Raw genomic sequence first — 19242 nt, 5'->3', positions numbered from 1 at the left:
CCGGCCGTACAACACCACCTTAGCCTTAAACTTTCCGATGATAATTTTCTATTGTGGAAAACTCGGTTGTTTCCGTTGCTTCGTAGCCAATCCTTAATGGGATACCTTGATGGCACCATTATCTGTCCCACTCCAACCATCACCCCTACGGACTCTACTAATGCAATACCAAACCCTGCATATGATGAATAGATTCGAAAGACCAACTTGTTCTTAGTTGGATGATATCTTCTCTTTCACCCGATGTCTTACCCTATGTGGTTGGATTAGATACTTCTGCCGATGTCCGGAAGGCTCTACAAATTGCCTTCGGATCTCTATCGCATACAAGCATCCTTCAACTTCATATACAACTCCAGAATACATCTAAAGGTGACAAGTCTGTCTCAACTTATCTCCGCGAGGTAAAATATATTTCAGATCAATTAGCTGATGCCAATCGCCCTCTTGGGAATGAAGAATTAAATGCCATTGTCTTCCGTAATCTTGGTTCTGATTTTTCCGACATTGTTGCTGCCTTGGCTACAAAGCCTGATCCGATAACATTTCCTGAACTCCATCGATTGCTCCTCAATCATGAGCTTCGACTGAAGTCCGCCACAAATGTTACTGCTTACACTCCTCCATCATCCACCCCTCCTATTCAACCACAACCGATTTCCAATTTTCAACTTTCTACCACTCAAAGTCCGCAATATCATAGTCAAGGCAACCAGCGTAATTATGGGAACCCGGGCAATCGATCTAAAAACATAAAGGATCGATGCCAAATTTGTCAGAAATATAATCATACTGCCGTAAGATGTTATTTCAGGTATTCCAGATCTAACAATACTGCAATTCAGCCTATTGCTAATATGGCTGGAATTCTTCCTACCTCGTCGTAGCAAGACCCGGTTTCGGATACTGCAGCCACTCACCATGTGACGCCCGACATTGCCAATCTGCAGATCTTTGCACCACATAACGGTAACGAATCTCTTCGTGTAGGTAATGGAGCAGGTTTAAACATTGCTAATGTCGGTTCTTTCACTCTAAAAACCCATATCAACAAATCTTTTAATTTCTTGAATATCCTTCATGTCCCTACCATTACGCGTAATTTGCTTTCTGTTTGCAATTTTACATGTGATAACAACTGCTTCTTTGAGTTTCATCCATTTCACTTTGTTGTGAAGGATTTGCAGACCAAAACACCACTGCTCCAAGGTTCGCTTAAGGATGGACTATACCGGTTGTCAAGTCTTTATGTCTCGTCCCCATCCGCCAACACCATCTCACTTGACTCTTTCACCACTGCCACTACTTGGCATGCCCGCATGGGTCATCCCCAACAAAGCAAAGTGCGCTCGTTGATTCATTCAAATAATTTGCCATGTTCTACATTTGATTTCAATAAATGTGCTTCTTGTTTGTTAGGCAAATCTCATAAAACACCTCTACCTCCAACTCATAGCATTAGTAAAGCGTCTCTTGATTTGGTATTTACCGATGTATGGGGACCTGCTCCAATTGATTCCATTTCGGGTTATAAGTACTTTGTTATATTTGTTGATGATTTCTCGAAATATACTTGGTACTATCCTATTCAAAATCGATCTATGGTCCCTTCCATTTTCGAAAAATTCAAGACTATGGTTGAGAAACAATTTGAAAAATCCATCAAAGCTGTACAATCCGATTAGGGTGGTGAATGCAGAACCCTAAATTAAATTTTTTCTAACAATGGAATTATCTATTGTGTAGCTTGTTCACACACTCATGAGCAGAACGGAGCAGCTAAGTGAAAAATTCGTCATATTGTTGATACTGGCCTTACATTATTGGCTCATGCATCTCTTCCTCTTAAGTATTGGCCTTATGCTTTTGAAACTACCATTTATCTTATTAACATATTACCAACACCAGTTTTAAATAATATCTCGCATTTTCAAACACATTTTAATCAACAACCGAAATACAAATTTTTGAAAATATTTGGTTGTGCTGTTTTCCCTTGATTAAGGCCATACAATTTGCATAAATTTTCACTTCGTTCTAGTCAATGCGTGTTCTTAGGATATAGCCCATTGCATGTTGGTTACCGTTGTTTATATTACAAAACCGGACGCATGTACATTGTAAGACATGCTCATTTTATTGAAAACATTTTTTCATTCGCTACATTTGCTTCACATCATTCAAAAATACTCTCACCATCATATCCTTGGCTAATGATCTCCACAGCTGATGTATCCTCCCACGCGCACCATGGTGCTAATGGTAATATCCTGCCCTCTACGCCATCATCTAGCACCGCCCCACCTATCTTTGAAGAACCATCACCGACATTATCAAATGCTAATACTGCTTCAACATCTAACACGTTGCTTTCTAGTATGTCTAATGATGGTACAGGTTCTAACGAGAATCTTTCAGATGCCTCTCCATTGCAAGCTATTCTAATACCTCCACAACCGGCTTATCAAGCACCGAGGACCCATCCAATGCGGCTGCGTCGGAACCCAAAGCGCAACAGTAAATATCCATTACTAGATGTGAACTTGACTGAAAAGAGTTCTAAAGAAGAGCCACGGTGCTTCACCAAAGCTAATAAACATGAAAAATGGAGGGAGGCGATGCTTCAAAAATTTAATGCTTTGTTACGTAATGAAACATGGGTTTTGGTTCCATCGAATCCCAAAGCAAATGTCGTGGGCTCCAAATGGGTTTATCGAGTCAAGACACGTACGGATGGCTCGATAGATCGGTACAAAGCCCGTCTAGTGGCCAAGGGCTGCAATCAGCAGGAGGGTATTGACTATACGGAAACGTTTAATCCCGTCATTAAAGCAACCACCGTCCGTACGGTTATTTCATTGACAGTGACAAGGAATTGGAAACTCCGGCAATTAGATGTTAGCAATGCGTTTTTAAATGGTAACTTGACTGAAGAAGTCTACATGGCCCAACCTTAGGGCTTCATTGACAAAGAAAAGCCAAACCATATATGCAAGCTACAAAAATCCTTATACGGATTGAAGCAAGCACCGCGGGCTTGGTTCCACCGATTGAGCATCTTTTTAGAAACACTGGGATTTATCGGATCAAAAACCGATACTTCCCTCTTCATACTACATTGACTCGATTTCTCCATTTACATACTTATCTATGTTGATGACATTGTTATTACGGGATCAAATCCGGCATTTATTCAAGACACTATTGAACGCTTGAACAAAGAGTTCTCCATACGGGACTTGGGTGACCTTAATTATTTCCTGGGAATTGAAGTGCTCAAACATCCATCTGAGCTCCTCTTGTCATAACAAAAGTATGTTACGGATCTTCTCCACGAAACCAGAATGGATGGTGTTAAACCGGCTCACACACCCATGGCTACAAATACCAATTTAATTAATCAAGGTAAGCCACTTGAAGATGCCGGTTTATACGGGAGCACCGTGGGAGCTCTTCGGTATGCCACCCTCACTCGGCCAAATATCTCCTATGCGGTAAATAAAGTCTGCCAGTTCTTGAAAGAACCAACAGAAGACCATTGGAGTGCAATGAAATGCATCCTACGCTATTTAAAGGAAACCATCTCGCATGGACTGCTTATCGATTCTCAATCCTCCATAGAACTCCATGCATACAAGTGATGCAACCGGGCAGGTTGCCCCACCGATAGACGATCAACAAGAGGTAATGCAATTTATATGGGCCAAAATCTGATTTCTTGGTCAGCTAAGAAGCAACATGCCATTGCACATTCCTCAACCGAATCCAAGTATCGGGCATTGGCAAATGCCATGACAGAAGTAGTATGGCTACAATCGTTGTTACAAGAATTGGGCATCTCTCACTCAAAACCCCCTATCCTTTGGTGCGACAACCTAGGGGCAACGTATCTTACGGTGAATCCAATTTTTCATGCTAGAACAAAGCATATCGAGGTAGATTTTCACTTTGTCCACATTTAGTGTTACAACGTAAACTTGAGGTTCGCTTCATATCCACACGTGACCAAATAGCGGATATCTTCACCAAGCCTCTTACATGTTGTCGTCATGATATGCTCAACTCCAAGTTGAAGATCATCCAGAAGACCTCCTTCAACTTGCGGGGGTCTGTTACGGAATGTAGTTAATATGTAACGGACAATTCAAAATTATTCTGTAGTTAATATTGTAACATCCGTAATTAATACCGTAACGTCTATAGTTAATACTGTAACGGACTAATTTTGAATTAGTCCATTAATGTAGTTATATTCTGTAGTTAATATTGTAACGGACTAATTCAAAATACTTTAAATTAGTCATTCTAGGAAAACTCTATAAATACAAACGTTATCCTAGAGTTGAGGACAAGCGAAACTCATTCTCAAACCTTGAGTCTATTTCTTACATCAAGCAGAAGACCATAGTCATGCTCCACTCTGATTTCAAAAATGAGCGCCTAGTATTTAGGCCGGGTCCAGCTCAAGAAGTTTTAACGGTTTTAAAGCTACATAGAGCAATCTTTTGAGCTAAAATTGAGGAATTTAGCAAAGTGAAGGCCGTTTGAGATTCTCCAGAAAATATTTATAGCAGTGTATGAGTTTTGCTTGTCCTCAACTCTAGGATAGCGTTTGTAACAAATCAAGAGCAAAGCTTCGTTATCGACAAATGCAACAAAGGTTCTACTCGATGTTAACTAGAAAGCAAATAACGATGCGAAGCATGCATGACCTAAACATGACTTCTAAATGTAATTACGCAATGCTAATGGACTCTTTCTGGGTTTTTCTTATTCAAGATACCACATGAATTATAATCTAACATAAGTTGATGAACTAATATGAAATCTAAATGACATATATGTTGTGTTATAATTAAGTCAAATGCCACCTATATGCAATTTTAATAACATGTAATGAGATCAATTATAAATTAACCCTATTATTTGAACCTCATGAAAGATTATTTGCTTTTGTGTTTTGTTTCTTATAAATAAAAGAATAAACTTTAGGACACTAAAAATGACCTAATGCATTGATAATTCTTTTTTCTATTTTACTTTTTTATGAAATGTATCACGAATAATGCGCGAAACGCAATCATCTATTAAACCTATCTACGTGATGTGATTTTTATCAAGACACTAACATCAAATTATGTGACTAACTAGATGACATGTGATATATGACATGAATATTATTTCTTACATACATGGAACTAGGGCTTTTCTGAAGATAGCATTTTCCTAAATTGCACCAAAGAGATTATGTGATGTATCCAAGATCTAATGCCAAACTAATTAAAATTTCAATCTATATAGGCTTGTTACTATTAAAATGCTTCTAATATGCAAATGTAAATTTTATTAATATTTTTTTTAGGGTCGGGGTCGACTCCTATTTTTCTTATGCAATAAATGACTAAATGGGGTCGTTATAGGTGTCAACGATCTAAAAAAATTATCCAGCAGCTAGTAGAATGAATTTTTGTCTCAGCGATTGCAACTGCTCATTTCAACAAAATAAGTTTCTTACGTTATCAACCATAACTTATGATCTCATGTATTTCATTCGATGATAACTGCAGAAGTTCTCTCTTTGACGTATGATACTTAGTTTAGGACCATGACACATGTACGAGCTTCTTCACAAGTTAGTGCTTTCCACCATCTTAGTAAAACCCCTCTCTTGATTTCTTAGGAGGAGAAGCACTCCACTTATCGTCTGCTGCAATCTGTGAAAAATCGCTTTGGGTCCACCGATGAGGTATGCATTCCGTTAATGTTTTACGTTAGCACATGCACCAGAACTCGTGCTGTTTGCTTTTCTTTGTTAATGCAATTGCGTGTATCTTGGACTTTGTTCTTTTGTTCGGAATGCTGTTTTACTGAGATATTTTTGACATCAAATCTTTGCTTTATTTGTTTGCTTTGGCACACATCTGGATCACGATTACCAAAGTTGATCGCTAAAACTCTTTCCAGTGATCTTGATGCAATTATGGATAGAAGAAACACAGCTCCATTTTGGAGCTTCATTTTGTATGGTTCGTTAAACTATTGCACTCCCTCTTTTTCATCCCCCTCTCATATACACTGCGTGCTAATTTCAAGGGTGTACAATGCTCAAAGATTTTTGTAACACTTCTTTTTCTCGATAATATAGGTTGGGGTGTTTGAAATGTCACAATCGGGACTGGAAGCTGTCTTGAATCCCAGTGAGATCTTATCAAGTCAAGAGAATTCTAAATCTGGAGAAGCTGCTGCTGTAGCGATGGATGGATCTCGATCCTCGCTTCTCAAAATACAGGTAGATTTTCCATAATCGGTATTCGTTGTCCTGCTACAGCCATCATTCACACATGAAGCATCATCCCAATGATGGACTCTATGTTAGATCTGATGCCTGTTCTAGCATCATCCTTGCTGCTGACTCTGCCATGTGATGTTATTTCTTGTCTTCTTCATTTTGACTGTTGTAATTTCGCTGTAGGCTTTATGTATACCATTACCATGCTTAAGAATTTCAAGGCAGGTCAATGGCATCAAACGAAGCAGAGTAGACATGATTATTGCGGTTAGTGATGCTCTGTCTTCATTTTCCTTTTTCTCTTTTCGGGTATGAACATGATATATCTCTGAGAACAACCCTTCTACATAAGAAGCTGCATGAATAAACCAAACATGTGTCTTTTTTTATCAGAGGCCAGGAGCCAAGGCTATAAAATTTGTATGTGCTTTTGTGGTAATTGGCCATTTGGCCTAATTTATTGAGCTGAGCTGAAAGTTTCTATCCCCTGCATGGAGAAATCTGGAAGTAAAAGCTAACTATTGTCACGTGGGCTCTTCGTAGGTTATACTGAAGCAAGCTGGTTTAAAGCTTCAGAGCAATGTGAGTAAATTAATCTTATTTAGTTGTTTATGCTTTCACTAATTCAATACTATCTCCCTCATATACATATTACTGGTCTTTAGCATCTGCCTTAATATGTCATTCACATATGGCTTCTGAAAAATGTGAAACTACAAAAAATGAGGATTTCTCAGTATTTTGTATAGTTGTAATTGATATTTCCACCTCTAGGCCATCTTTCTAAATGTGGTGGGTGGAGTGACACCAACTGAGACGGCTGGTGATCTTGCTATAGCAGCAGCAATCTGCAGCAGGTGCTTCTCTCTGTCATCACTTTTATGGCATTGGTTCCCCTTTCCTGACACTAATCAATTGAATGAATTGATGCGTCGTCCATTAACCTAACATCTTTTGTTTCCTTCCCTTTTGCATTTTAACGCGCTTTACTTTAGCTATCTCAAGTTTCCCATTCCCTCTGGCATTGCTTTTATTGGAGAGATTGGCCTTGGTGGCGAGCTTCATGTGGTAAGATCGAGTTTCCAAATGTTTTAGTAGACACATTGCATTTCATTAAAGCAACTGTAATTTTCCCCACTTTGCAACTTGATTTTGCCTTGTCATAAAGTTTGATGCTGTAATTAATTTCTAGGTTCCTAGAATGAAGAAGAGGGTGAACACTGTGGCAAAGCTTGGATATAGAATGTGTATCATCCCAAAGTTAGCTGAGAATGATCTTGCGGATTCGGCCTTTGATGGCATGGTCATTGTAGGGTGTCGGAATCTGAAGGAAGTCATAAACACCGTCTTCCCCCCATATAATGACCGAGGCGATATTGGTCCGCGATCTTCTATTACATATTAAGAGGGATGTGACGAGTGCAGATCACATTAAAGTCTCCACACTCACATGGTCGAAAAGGTCATGCATGGTAAGAGCTTGAAAGGGTGTGTTTTGATATGCAGTTTGCATGAAAATGAACAGGAACGTTGTTGAAATGCCCGTTTTTGATATACAGGCTGTGAAGTTAAAACTGTAAGCATCTCTTTGATATCTTCAACGTCTTTTTTGGCTGTATAAGTTTTGTATCAACTCAGGTCGTGTAAAATGAACAGGGACGTTGTTGAAATGCCTGTTTTACAACCTTTTATGTAATTTCCTGGAGTCTTTTACTGCACATTGGCAAATCGTGAAAAGATTTAGGGCTAAATTGACATAATTAAAATGTTTATCATTCACTTGATTGTCGTATAATAAATTTAAGTTTTTGGAAAAAATTATTCTTTGGCAATGCGGAATGATTACCATGACAATATTCTTGACGCATCCTACAAGACTGACACCAGATTTGCAGGCTCCGGACAGTTAATTCGAGTCCCTTGTAACCTTATATCTACAACAACGTGCAACAATTGAAGAATTTGAGCAGCTTTCCTAATGGTATTAAGAATGCTATACACTTCAACCAGAGCAAAGCAAAATCAAGAAATATTTAGGCTTTGTTTATTTCGCGAAAAATGTGACATTTTTAAATAATATTTTTTAGGAAGTCATTTTTCAAGAGGTGACAATATTTTTGGGTGTTTGGCTAAAAACTCGAAAATAAATTGAAAAATATTTTCATGATTTGGAAATAAAAATTTGATTTGATTTTCTAATTAGACATATACTACTCGAGTGCTAGTGCCTTTTGTATGGCCAGTCGAGGACTCGGTCCTAGGTGCGATGTCCTGAGTTTGATCTTGATGGGTCCGGACAGAGGTTTCGAGGCCTCAGGCATAAGCATCGAGGTTCTCGGCCCAACCTCGATGGACCCGAGCTTGGCCTTGATGGAACCGGGCAAGCACTACGATCCCGAGACTAGCCTCAATGGACAAGGCATGGGCACTTGTGCTGAGGACACAAGCCCGATCTTGATGGACTCGATCCCAAGGGCAAGGACATGGGCACGAGCATAGAGGACTCATGCCCAGCTTGGATGGACTTGAGCCCCAGGCATCGGGGACCCAAGCATGGGCGTTGGGGTCTCAAGCCCAACCTCGACGGACACAGTCTTGGGCGATGGGACATGGGCACCGGCGTTGGGGATACGGGCATAAAAATAATTGCATTTGTCACAATTTCATACCAATTCACAGAACTTTTTTGAATTCTAATGTAAAAGGTTTATAGAAACATTTAACAATTTCTATAATATGTCCAATTGAATTCCTTCTTGATTAAAATGAAAGAGAATTCCTAAGAATCCAACAAACAAAGCAAAAAGTACTAATATAACCATGGTAAATAGCATAGTATTGTCCAATTCATGAGGATAAGAGAATATTATATCAAATAAAAAAGATGGACAATTAAACTCATTTCTCGATTCGACAGAAACTAAAAAAGTGGAATAGGTATTTACCAAAAAAAAAAGGGGGGGGGAATAGGTTCCCAAATAAGGAGGGAGATTTAAAAAGCGGGTCCGAGCATATTCCTAATCCTAAATGGAATGGAATGACGTAGGGATCCATATGTGAATAGATGCACTGGTCTTGAGAATTTCATCATAGGACACGTTTTGTCGCAAAGTCGCTTTGATGGCAAACGTGGAGCTTCAGCTTCGGGGAAGCTCTTTTGCTTCTAGATGGGGTTTCATTTTCTCCTCCTTCAATTCGGCGTCTGTTTCATTCGAAATAGACGAACGGTGAAGAGGGACTTTTGTCGATGATTGTCCGGTTCTCTTTTTCCCCATTGCCCGCTTCCCTTGGACTAATAAGAGGAGGAACTTTCTGTCCCCCGGGGAGGGGGGGAATCTTGGCGTGATTTTTTCAATGTGCCGAATCTTTGGTGTTGGGCTGGTCGGATCTGCGATCCTCGCCGTCGATCGGAGATGGATGCTGGGATGGGGCGCGTTAAGAATAGTACTGAGAAAAGAGCCCGCCCCTTTCTTTATTCTAAATTTCTTGGGTTTCAGTCTGCTTTTTGTTGTTTCCTACCTAGGGATTGGGTTGATTGGGCAGAATATTTTTGATATTGATGTGATGAAGAGGCAATCAAGTACTGAATTTGAGATAAAAGATTTAGGTGCTGTAAAGAAAATTTTGGGTATGGAGATTTTGCATAATATGACTGTAGGAGTATTACGTCCGTAAAAAAAAAAACATATTGAGAAAATTGTAGCATGTTTTAATGTGCAATCAATGAAGTCTATGAGTACACCATTAGCGAAGCACTTTAAACTTTTAGATAAGGTATCACCGCGGATTGAGGAGGAGAAACATATGTCTTACGTTCTTTATTCTAGTGCAGTGGGTAGTATTATATATGCTATGGTATGCACTAGGCCTGATATTTCATAGACTGTAAGCGCAATCGGTCGTTATATGAAGCGTCTTAGTAAAATTCATTGGGAAACTATGAAGTGGATTCTCGGATATTTGAAGGGAATAGTAGACGTTTATATAGTATATCGAAGGGACGATAATGGTGGTGAGACCACCGGTTATGTGGATTCGGATCACGCATGTGACTTGGATGAATGCAGGCCTTTGGTAGTGTACGTATTTATGCTTGCATGTGGTGCGATTAGTTGGAAGGCGTCCTTACGGGACTAAGTTACCTTGTCGTCAACCGAGGCAAAGTACATGGCACTTACCTTTATAGTAAAGGATGTGATGTGGTTACATGTTTTACTCTTGGACTTTGGGTTAAAACAGAAAAGTATTAATATACATCATGATTGGCATATGATCCAGTTTATCACGAGCAGACAAAGCATATCGATATCGGGTGCCACTTCATTCGAGATGTCTTAGCGGAAGGTAAGATTATTGTAAATAAGATAGCGACACTGGAGAACCCCATGGACATGATGACTAAACATGTTCCTTTGACGAAGCTCAAGCTCTGCTTAAGCACAATTGAATTCCGTAAAGAGTGATCGCCTTTCAAGAAGATGAGAGAGCAACATTGATGATGAATACTATAATTTGGCTTCAAATTTCGAGCTAAGTTAGAGAATTGTTAAATATGTGTCGAGTTTGAACTGTTTTCGGATATAAACCAATCTCTCAAAGAACATGAAAATCTTGAAAATATCCATGTTTGACCGGTTGACCAAAAGGTGGGCATATTGAATGACTACAGTTGATTAGGCGTCGTTTGTTTCATGAAAAATGTGAGGCTTTCGGAAAATATTTTCCGGAAAGTTATTTTTCAGGAAAATGACAATGTTTTCCGGTGTTTGGCTAAAATATGAAAAAGACTCGGAAAATGTTTTTCGTTGTTTGGTATGAAAAATTGGATGTGAGTTTCCTTCATGGACTCATTTTAATAATTTTTTTTTCTGTTTTTCCTTTTCATTTTTATTTTAAAAAATCAATTTTTTAATTATTTATATTTTTCTTTTAACACCGGCCGCAGGTGAGCTAAAAGTTGGGCCCGTCCCGGCGATCCGGGGCTTGCCCAAGGCCGGCGAGCCCTGAGCCCGCCCAAGGGTGGTGTTGGGATTGGGATTAAATCGATCAAGAGACAGTAGATTAATGGAGCTGAGAAGAGTGGCTTGGCGATGACCGAAGACCGGTCACACCTTCCTTCAATCGCTGCTGCTACGAACTAGAAGACGGAGACGAAGGCCACGTCTCCATTTCGTATTCTCTCTCTCCTCTTCTGTTTTACTTGTGCGGTTTGACTTTGACTCCTCAATCTCTCGTCAAAAAATGAAAACAGAGAGAGTAAATAAAAAAACAGAGAATTGTGGGCGAAGGACTTGAAGACCAATTTCCAGCAATCCACGCGTGCATGTATCCGTATTTGCATGATTTCCGAGAATACGGATCGCTGGGACCGGTTGAACCTCGAGCTCGCTGGCCTGCGTCATGGCCGATCGCCAGGCTGCCGCACGTCTTCGAGGCCTGTGATCGACGAAGGAAGGGCAGAAGGAGGAAGAAGGACGAGGAAGGACGAGGAAAGAAAAGAAATTTAAAAAAAAGAGAGAAAAAAATAAAATTTTTTATTTTGTAGAAAAAATTAAAAATGAAAAGAAAGTAAAAATATAATTATAAAGAAAGAAAGTGTGAAAGAGAGGAAGAAGGAAAGATGAGGAAAATGTTTTCCTCTTCTCAAAAAGAGGAAAACATTTTCCTCACTTTTAAATTAGTTTTTTTTTATTGGAAAAAATATTTTTCTGGACTAACTTATTTTTCACACCCAAATGCTAGAAAATTCAAAAAATATTTTTCAAAAAGTTGTTTTCTACGAAATAAATGAAGCATAAAAGAAAGAGATTTTGCTTTTGAATTATTTCTCCGGAAGACCTGCAGTAACCGTAAAAGGAAAAAAAAAAAAACATGAGGGTTTTCTTTCAATCTTGAGAGTCTCAAATCGATTCTTGGAAACTTTTCATTGCTAAGAAATTTCAACAAGACGATTGTAGACAGCGATCGCTAGGAACTAAATACGCACTTGACGGCTTAAACCAAGAATCTGCTGCTTTAGAACTTTTTTTTATTTTTTTTTATGGTCACAAGCTCCTTTAGTTGATTGAGTCAAAAACCTATCTGTAGGCGGCAACTTTTCATTGTTGGTGCACAGACTTCAATTTTGTAGGACAATTTCTGAGGCGACGTCATGACAATTACTTGCCTACGTAGTCTCTTCACAAAAGAGTTGCAATCAATCTGACGAGGACTCAAATTGACAATATTGTACCCGAAAACATTATTCAGCGTCATCTTGAAGTTTGCGGATTGGACGAGCTACTGCAAATTGCCCCATATGTCGCGGGTCAATGGTAGCACGAGTAATAATTATTGAAATAGCTTGTTATCCTGGAAAGAATTGATTGTCGGAAAAAAGATGTAATTGTTAGGCTTTGTTTGTTTCGCGAAATACATCTTCCGGCGTTTGAATCGCTTAGGAAAATAAACCAACGAAAAAGGGTCCAATACAAAAAAAAAAAAAAAAAAAAATCCAACTTTGCAATTTGTCCCGATTATGTCCAAAAAAATATTTGTCTCATAAAAAACCTCAAACTTTTACTTTTGTCTCAATTATACCGGCTTAATAACCAAAAAAATCCTCAACTTTAGCATCTGTCTCAGTTATATCCAAAAAAAATTGTCTCATAAAAAAATCTCAACTTTTACTTTTGTCCCAATTCTACCTTGTTAGCCTACTCCACATAATCACCGTTAGTAAATCATATGTGGCATTTACACGTCGTTAATAAATTACATCTCAACAAAGTTGACATGAAAAAATCCCTACCTTCTTTTATATTGTATGTTTCCCCTACACACTGCTAAGAGATACAAAGCCACATAAGACGGCGCATTTGGATTTTTCTTGGCACTCAATAGCCCAAAGAATGGATAGACGTGAATATATTATTATTTGGACAAATAATATCAAATCTCGTCGTCCTTGAAACTTGCTGTTTTCAAATTTCGAAAATTCATTAGTAAGTTTGGCGAGAAAATTCGAGCCATGTAGATTAGCTAATAATGATTATAGATGGAAGGCTGACGGTGGTAGAATTAGGATAAAAGTAAAAGTTTACAATTTTTTGTGAGACAAAAAAAAAGTTTTGGTTATAATTTGGACATATGCTAAATTTAGGATATTTTGGGTATTAGGCCGATAGAATTTGGACAAAAGTAAAAGTTGAAATTTTTTATGAGACAAAAAAAGTTTTGAATATAATTGGAATAAATGCTAAAATTGGGGGGTTTTTTTTTTTTTTATAGGTATTAGGACATGAAAAAAGTATTTCAACCAAAGCATAAATTCAGAAAAATGATGTCCTCATTACAATCTCGAAAATCATTTTCCAAAATATGACTAGGTATAAGCCAATGGATGAATTGAAAATAGAAAAGTCCAGTATCATGCTACTTGACTTTATATCTTATCCAAATTTCCCTCTTTTCTAAAGAATGTTGAGGGTGTGTTTGTAAAACAAAAGAAGAGGCGCCTTGTTCCCCAATTGAAGGTTTTTGTTTATCAGGGGTGAATTTTTTATCAACCGTTATTTGGCGCCTATCTTTTCAGAAGTTATAAAATTCTAATACAGTGAATAACAAAAAAACTAGTTTTTTACTTTATATATTTTCATCCAAATTTTAGAGTTTGTCTATTGAAACAGTATTGTGCAATACTTTTAAAGGAAAAGTCGTATCTATTCTAAAACACTGTTATAAACCCGTCCTTTCCATCTTAATATTTTTTGTTTCTCAATCTTTCCTTTTGAGAGTTTATTGGAGAAATACCAGAATTGCTAATAAATATTCTCGTTTGAGACTTTATTATATCTTGGAGAATTTTTTTCACTAACAATTAGCAGCGTTGTGGGGCAAATAATTTTTTAAAAATGGTAAAGTCGCGCCTCAAAGTATGATTCCATTTTTCAGATTGGTTGTTTTCCAACATGTTCTAACAAAGCAACTTCCTATGTATATTGGTTGATGCAAGAGACAATGTGCTTTTCATGTTTCCTCCTCTCACTCTCCTAATTTCTCTCAAAGACCCTGGTTCACCTTTATTTTCTTGAGATGGTCCCATCAGCATCTGCAAGGATACCCAAGCAATGTGACATGATCAGTACCAGGTCAAGGTCAAGCGTGCTGCATAAGCCGCTGGATGTGCAGGATTAGCACGACCAGTCTACTGAGTTAACACTATATTAATGGCTCCAGCTATGCATCATTTGGCAATGTACTTAAATCTCTCTCTCTCTCTCTCTCTCTCTCTCTCTCAAACGGGGATGGTTTGATATGCCGTGAAAGAGCTAAAGATGCTGCATGTCTTGATTGGTTGTCTAGCTCTAGGAGTTATCGCTCACGGGCAACAAAATCCAGGTTCTCTCCCTCTCTGTTTCTCTCTCTCGCGTCCGTTCGCATAGTGATGAGTGATGATTGAACTGTGAAGAGTTGATACATAAGAAAACGAGACTCTCGAAAAGGGTACTGTGACAATTCAGTGTCTACCTTTTTTTGTTTCCGTTAGCAATTGACCTTATAAGCAGAAGGCCAAATCTCATTTTGAAAAAATGAGCGCCTCGTATACAGGCAGGGTCCAACTCAAGAAGTTTCAATGGTTTTAAAGCTATGTAGAGCGATCTTTGAGCTAAAATCTAGGAATTTAGCAAAGTTGAGGCCGTCGGAGATTCTCTAGGAAAAATTTACGAATTCTCCTAAATACTAGAGAGTTAGCAGTGTGTCATCCTCTAGCTTACTTTATTGTTGCAAATGACCTCTCTGTTTTCAAGCTTTTCACGGATGCCTCTGCCATCTGTTCTCCATCACAACTTCTTTTCAACTAACTATTTATCAAGCCAATTCTTGCCGATGCAATTTTCATTGCTAAAATATCTATCTAGCGGATGCTGTTGTTAAAAAAAAAGTTTTAAGGGACATCGCAAAGAATCAAAAGAATTTAGAGGGCTGTTCATATATCTATTTGATGAGTAGTTAAGAGTGAGTGACAATCTTTGATTTCACCTTGACTTAGGTTTCATAAGCATCGATTGCGGGGCACCTAATGATTACCATGACGACAATCTCGACATATACTACAAGGCCGATGTGGGGTTTGTCGATTCCGGAACAAACATGCAAGTGTCTACCCAGGTCATCTACCAATACAACGAACAACAATCAAAGAACCTTAGGGCTTTCCCCAATGGAACAAGGAATTGTTACACATTAATGCCAGATGTAGGAAAGGGCAACACATATTTGGTCAGGGCTTCATTTTGGTATGGGGACTATGATGGCAAGAATCAAACCCCGGCATTTGACCTCCATATTGATGCTAACTATTGGACCACGGTGAACACTTCATCTTGGACATACAAAGAGATTATTTACACTCCTCCAAGAGATTATATACAAGTTTGCTTGGTGAATACCGGCTCGGGATTTCCATTCATATCAGCTCTTGAGTTGCGGTTGCTGGATAACTCGACTTATCGGATCAGTTCTGGTGCACTTGTAACCAACTATAGATATAATTTAGGGAGCACGGACACATACAGGTGATTTTTTTCGTTATTGCCCATGATATTCGGACATTGACCACATTTATCGATCAATAATTTCGCATTAGCATTGTTACCTTTTACTGAACACGCATTTTCGAGTAATGCAACTGTACGAACAATAGAAAACACTCTTTTTCCCAATCCAATTTGTGTCGGCTCTTCATCTTTTTGCACTTGCTGTTAATAATTATTTGGTTGGCATCCACATTAATAGGCATCCAAAAGACGTACACGATCGCATCTGGGCCGGTCAGACTTATACTGGAGACCAGTCGTCAGTCAGCAACAGGACGGCCATCGTGACAAGTACAAGCAATGATGCCTATAAAGTTCCGCTGGAAGTTTTGATGACAGCCACACAAGTACAAAATGTCACCAAACCTTTAAGTCTGGTCTGGACCTCAGACAAATCTACTACTCTCTGGACTATATACTTCCACTTTGTGGAATTGCTACTGCAAGAGAACAATATCAGAGAACTCACGGTAAAGGTACTAAATACAAACGTGGCAACCATCAGGCTCGAGAACCTAAAGCCGGTGACCGTAGCCTCATTTCCCATAACTGGACACTCTTTGAACTTGACTATTGATGCGACGGCCCGCTCCACTCTGCCGCCTCTCCTCAATGCGGTCGAGTTTTTCACCGTGGCACAGCTTCCAAATTCACTGACTTTTCTTGATGACTGTATGTATACATATATGCTCTCACTTAGTTTTTCTGTTTCAATACTCTTTGATTTCCTTGTGACTGTAGCTCTTTATGTGGTGGTTCAGTCGATGCTATGTATGATGTCAAGGAAACATATGGGGTGATCAGAGCTAGCTGGCAGGGTGATCCTTGCGTTCCTACACAGTATTCATGGATCGGACTAAATTGTAGCTATGATAGTTCTCCAAGAATCGTTTCATTGTAAGTCCACAAAAAGATATTTTCTCTGAAAACATGCTGCATTGGAACCCGAAAATTCTTGAAAGATAAGTTTTCTTGACAATAAATATAGTACAGAATGACTTTGAAATTAAGTCTACATATTAGAGTGCTCCATGTTAAAAGTTACTCTTTATGAAGTTAGCTGCGGATGTGCAGGAACCTGAGCTCTAGTGGACTGAAAGGACTGATAGCCACGTCGATCTCCAATTTGACAGCAGTTAGTTCCCTGTATGCATTTGCAGTTTTTCTTTCATATTGTCTATTTAATTTGAAAGAGAATGGACAACACTAAGCCAAAAAAGAGTGACACTTTTTCCCTTATAATTAGGACGATATTCATTAAATACCTTATCATGTTTTGTGCATTTTAATATGTATATGCATATATCTTAGTACTTTTTTGGCTTAATTTCAGGGATTTATCCGACAATTCGTTAATAGGGTCCGTTCCCGAATTTTTAGCACAAATGCCGAGCTTGAAAGTTCTGTGAGTCACTGAGCTTTGAATGGAAAGATTATGTGTGGTTATCTAGCTCAAGTAAATGGCCATCGACTTCTAATCATGAATACTTGTAGGAATTTAAGTGGAAACAACTTGAATGGCTCTGTTCCTCGAACACTCTTGAAGAAGAAGGCAGATGGATCGTTGCTACTAAGGTTCGCTCATTGCCACACTATTGTAAATTGAACTGCTTATTATTATCTATAAAATCTGTTTCTTCATTCTGCACATTGCTGCTCACCCTGAAGGATGCAAAAGACGAAAGTACTACTTGCCTTTTTTCAGTTTTCTTCTTTATCAACCCAGGTATCTATATACACAGGGTGGGGATATCCATGAATTCATGTGCTAATCTTCTGGCATTGACATGTATTATCGACGTTTTTTGACAGCTTAGATGGAAATCCAAATCTTTGCCAATCAGACAATTGTCAGTCCAGCAATGATCAGCCAAAGAAAAAGGGCATCTCTACTGCTCCAATCATTGCGTCAGTTGCAGCTGTTCTGGTCTTGGTTTTCTTAGGAGCTCTTGCAGTATTGTGGATAATCAGAAGAAGACAAATCCAAAGTAACTCTTTTGTATATTGCATGTGCAAGGAACAATCAAAAGCTTTACATGTGATTTTGTCAGTCCGAGTCGGTATTTTGAGCCCCAAACTGGTTAACTGGTCCAATTGTTCATGGAAAAAGTGAACATGACACACTCGCTTCACTCCTCCTGGTTTGCTTTTCATGACACGGTCTCTTCTTAGAATGAGTCATTACAAACTTCTTCAATAAGGTTCAGTTTGCAGTGAAGGCATGTGATATCAGACTGAAGATCATGCCTGGTAACTCTGTTCAGGTTACTTAATTGCCTTCTCATTTCTCCAGATGTTGCTACTATTACTACTACCAACACTTCTGAAGGATCTACTGGGACATTAAAGTTGTCAAAAAATCGACCTTTTACGTCCACTGAGGTTACAAGACTTACTGATAACTATAGTACAGTAATTGGAGAGGGAGCATTTGGGAAAGTTTACTTCGGTAGACTTGACAATGGCACTCAAGTCGCAGTAAAAATGTTATCTCGATCATCAAAGCAAGGCTACAAGGAGTTTCACGCAGAGGTTCGAAACATTACTGCAACTAGAATCAATGTGTCATGTTGTCTATTTTTTGGGTGTTCTACTCATAGCAAGCTCCGATACCTTGATGTGCAGGCCCAACTCCTGATGGTCGTTCACCACAGAAATCTGGTTTCACTTATCGGATATTGTGAAGAATTTGAAAATATGGCGCTGATTTACGAATTCATGTCCAATGGAAATGTACGGCAACATTTGTCAGGTTTGTCTGATATTCCCTTACCAACAGCACAACATATGTCGAGATATATTTTATCGCATCACCGTTCTTTGATAGTTTAGGCGTTCGGATTAATCAGTCAAGTTAGATCCAGGGAACGAATACTATAGCAAACAGGCTTTACATCTTTCATGATTGTAATACTCCTTAATTCTCCACTTTCAAGCAGCACACAACCCACATGTTTTGAGTTGGAGCCAGAGACTAGAAATCGCAATCCATGCAGCTCAAGGTACATGAAGTAGATCGGCAACATCTTTTGTTCACCTTTCCACAAGTTGACCCACACGATACATTTTATCAAGTTTTGTCTGTTGGTGGTGCAGGGTTGGAGTACCTGCATAATGGCTGCAAACCTTCCATTGTCCATAGAGATTTAAAGACGCCCAACATTTTACTAAATGAAAACATGCAAGCGAAGATTGCTGATTTTGGATTATCGAAGGCATTTGCAACAGAGCATGATTCTCATATTTCGACTTGCCCAGCTGGAACCCCTGGTTATCTCGATCCGGAGTAAGTGACTCGCAATCTCTTAATACAAAGACTATTCCACCTAGGAAGCAGAATAGCTGTACCAATTTAGACCAGCACGAGAGGCCCAT

The 19242-nt window shown here is 38.8% G+C and overlaps 1 protein-coding gene across 1 annotated transcript in view; it reads left to right on the top strand.

The window, feature by feature from the left end:
• LOC115732958 (receptor-like protein kinase At3g21340) overlaps positions 1-19242 on the top strand; it is a 55291-nt gene that overhangs the window by 19040 nt on the left and 17009 nt on the right. The window contains exons 4-10 of the mRNA XM_048283409.1: positions 17201-17272; positions 17362-17442; positions 17680-17855; positions 18161-18399; positions 18493-18619; positions 18807-18869; positions 18964-19153. Of these exons, the coding sequence (XP_048139366.1) occupies positions 17201-17272; positions 17362-17442; positions 17680-17855; positions 18161-18399; positions 18493-18619; positions 18807-18869; positions 18964-19153 (948 nt within the window). The remainder of the gene's footprint in view (positions 1-17200; positions 17273-17361; positions 17443-17679; positions 17856-18160; positions 18400-18492; positions 18620-18806; positions 18870-18963; positions 19154-19242) is intronic.

Source organism: Rhodamnia argentea, chromosome 8 (genome assembly GCF_020921035.1).
Source record: "Rhodamnia argentea isolate NSW1041297 chromosome 8, ASM2092103v1, whole genome shotgun sequence".
In the NCBI taxonomy this organism is placed as follows: domain Eukaryota; kingdom Viridiplantae; phylum Streptophyta; class Magnoliopsida; order Myrtales; family Myrtaceae; genus Rhodamnia; species Rhodamnia argentea.
Note: the sequence above shows the minus strand (reverse complement) of the source record. Positions and strands in the feature narration are given on the sequence as shown.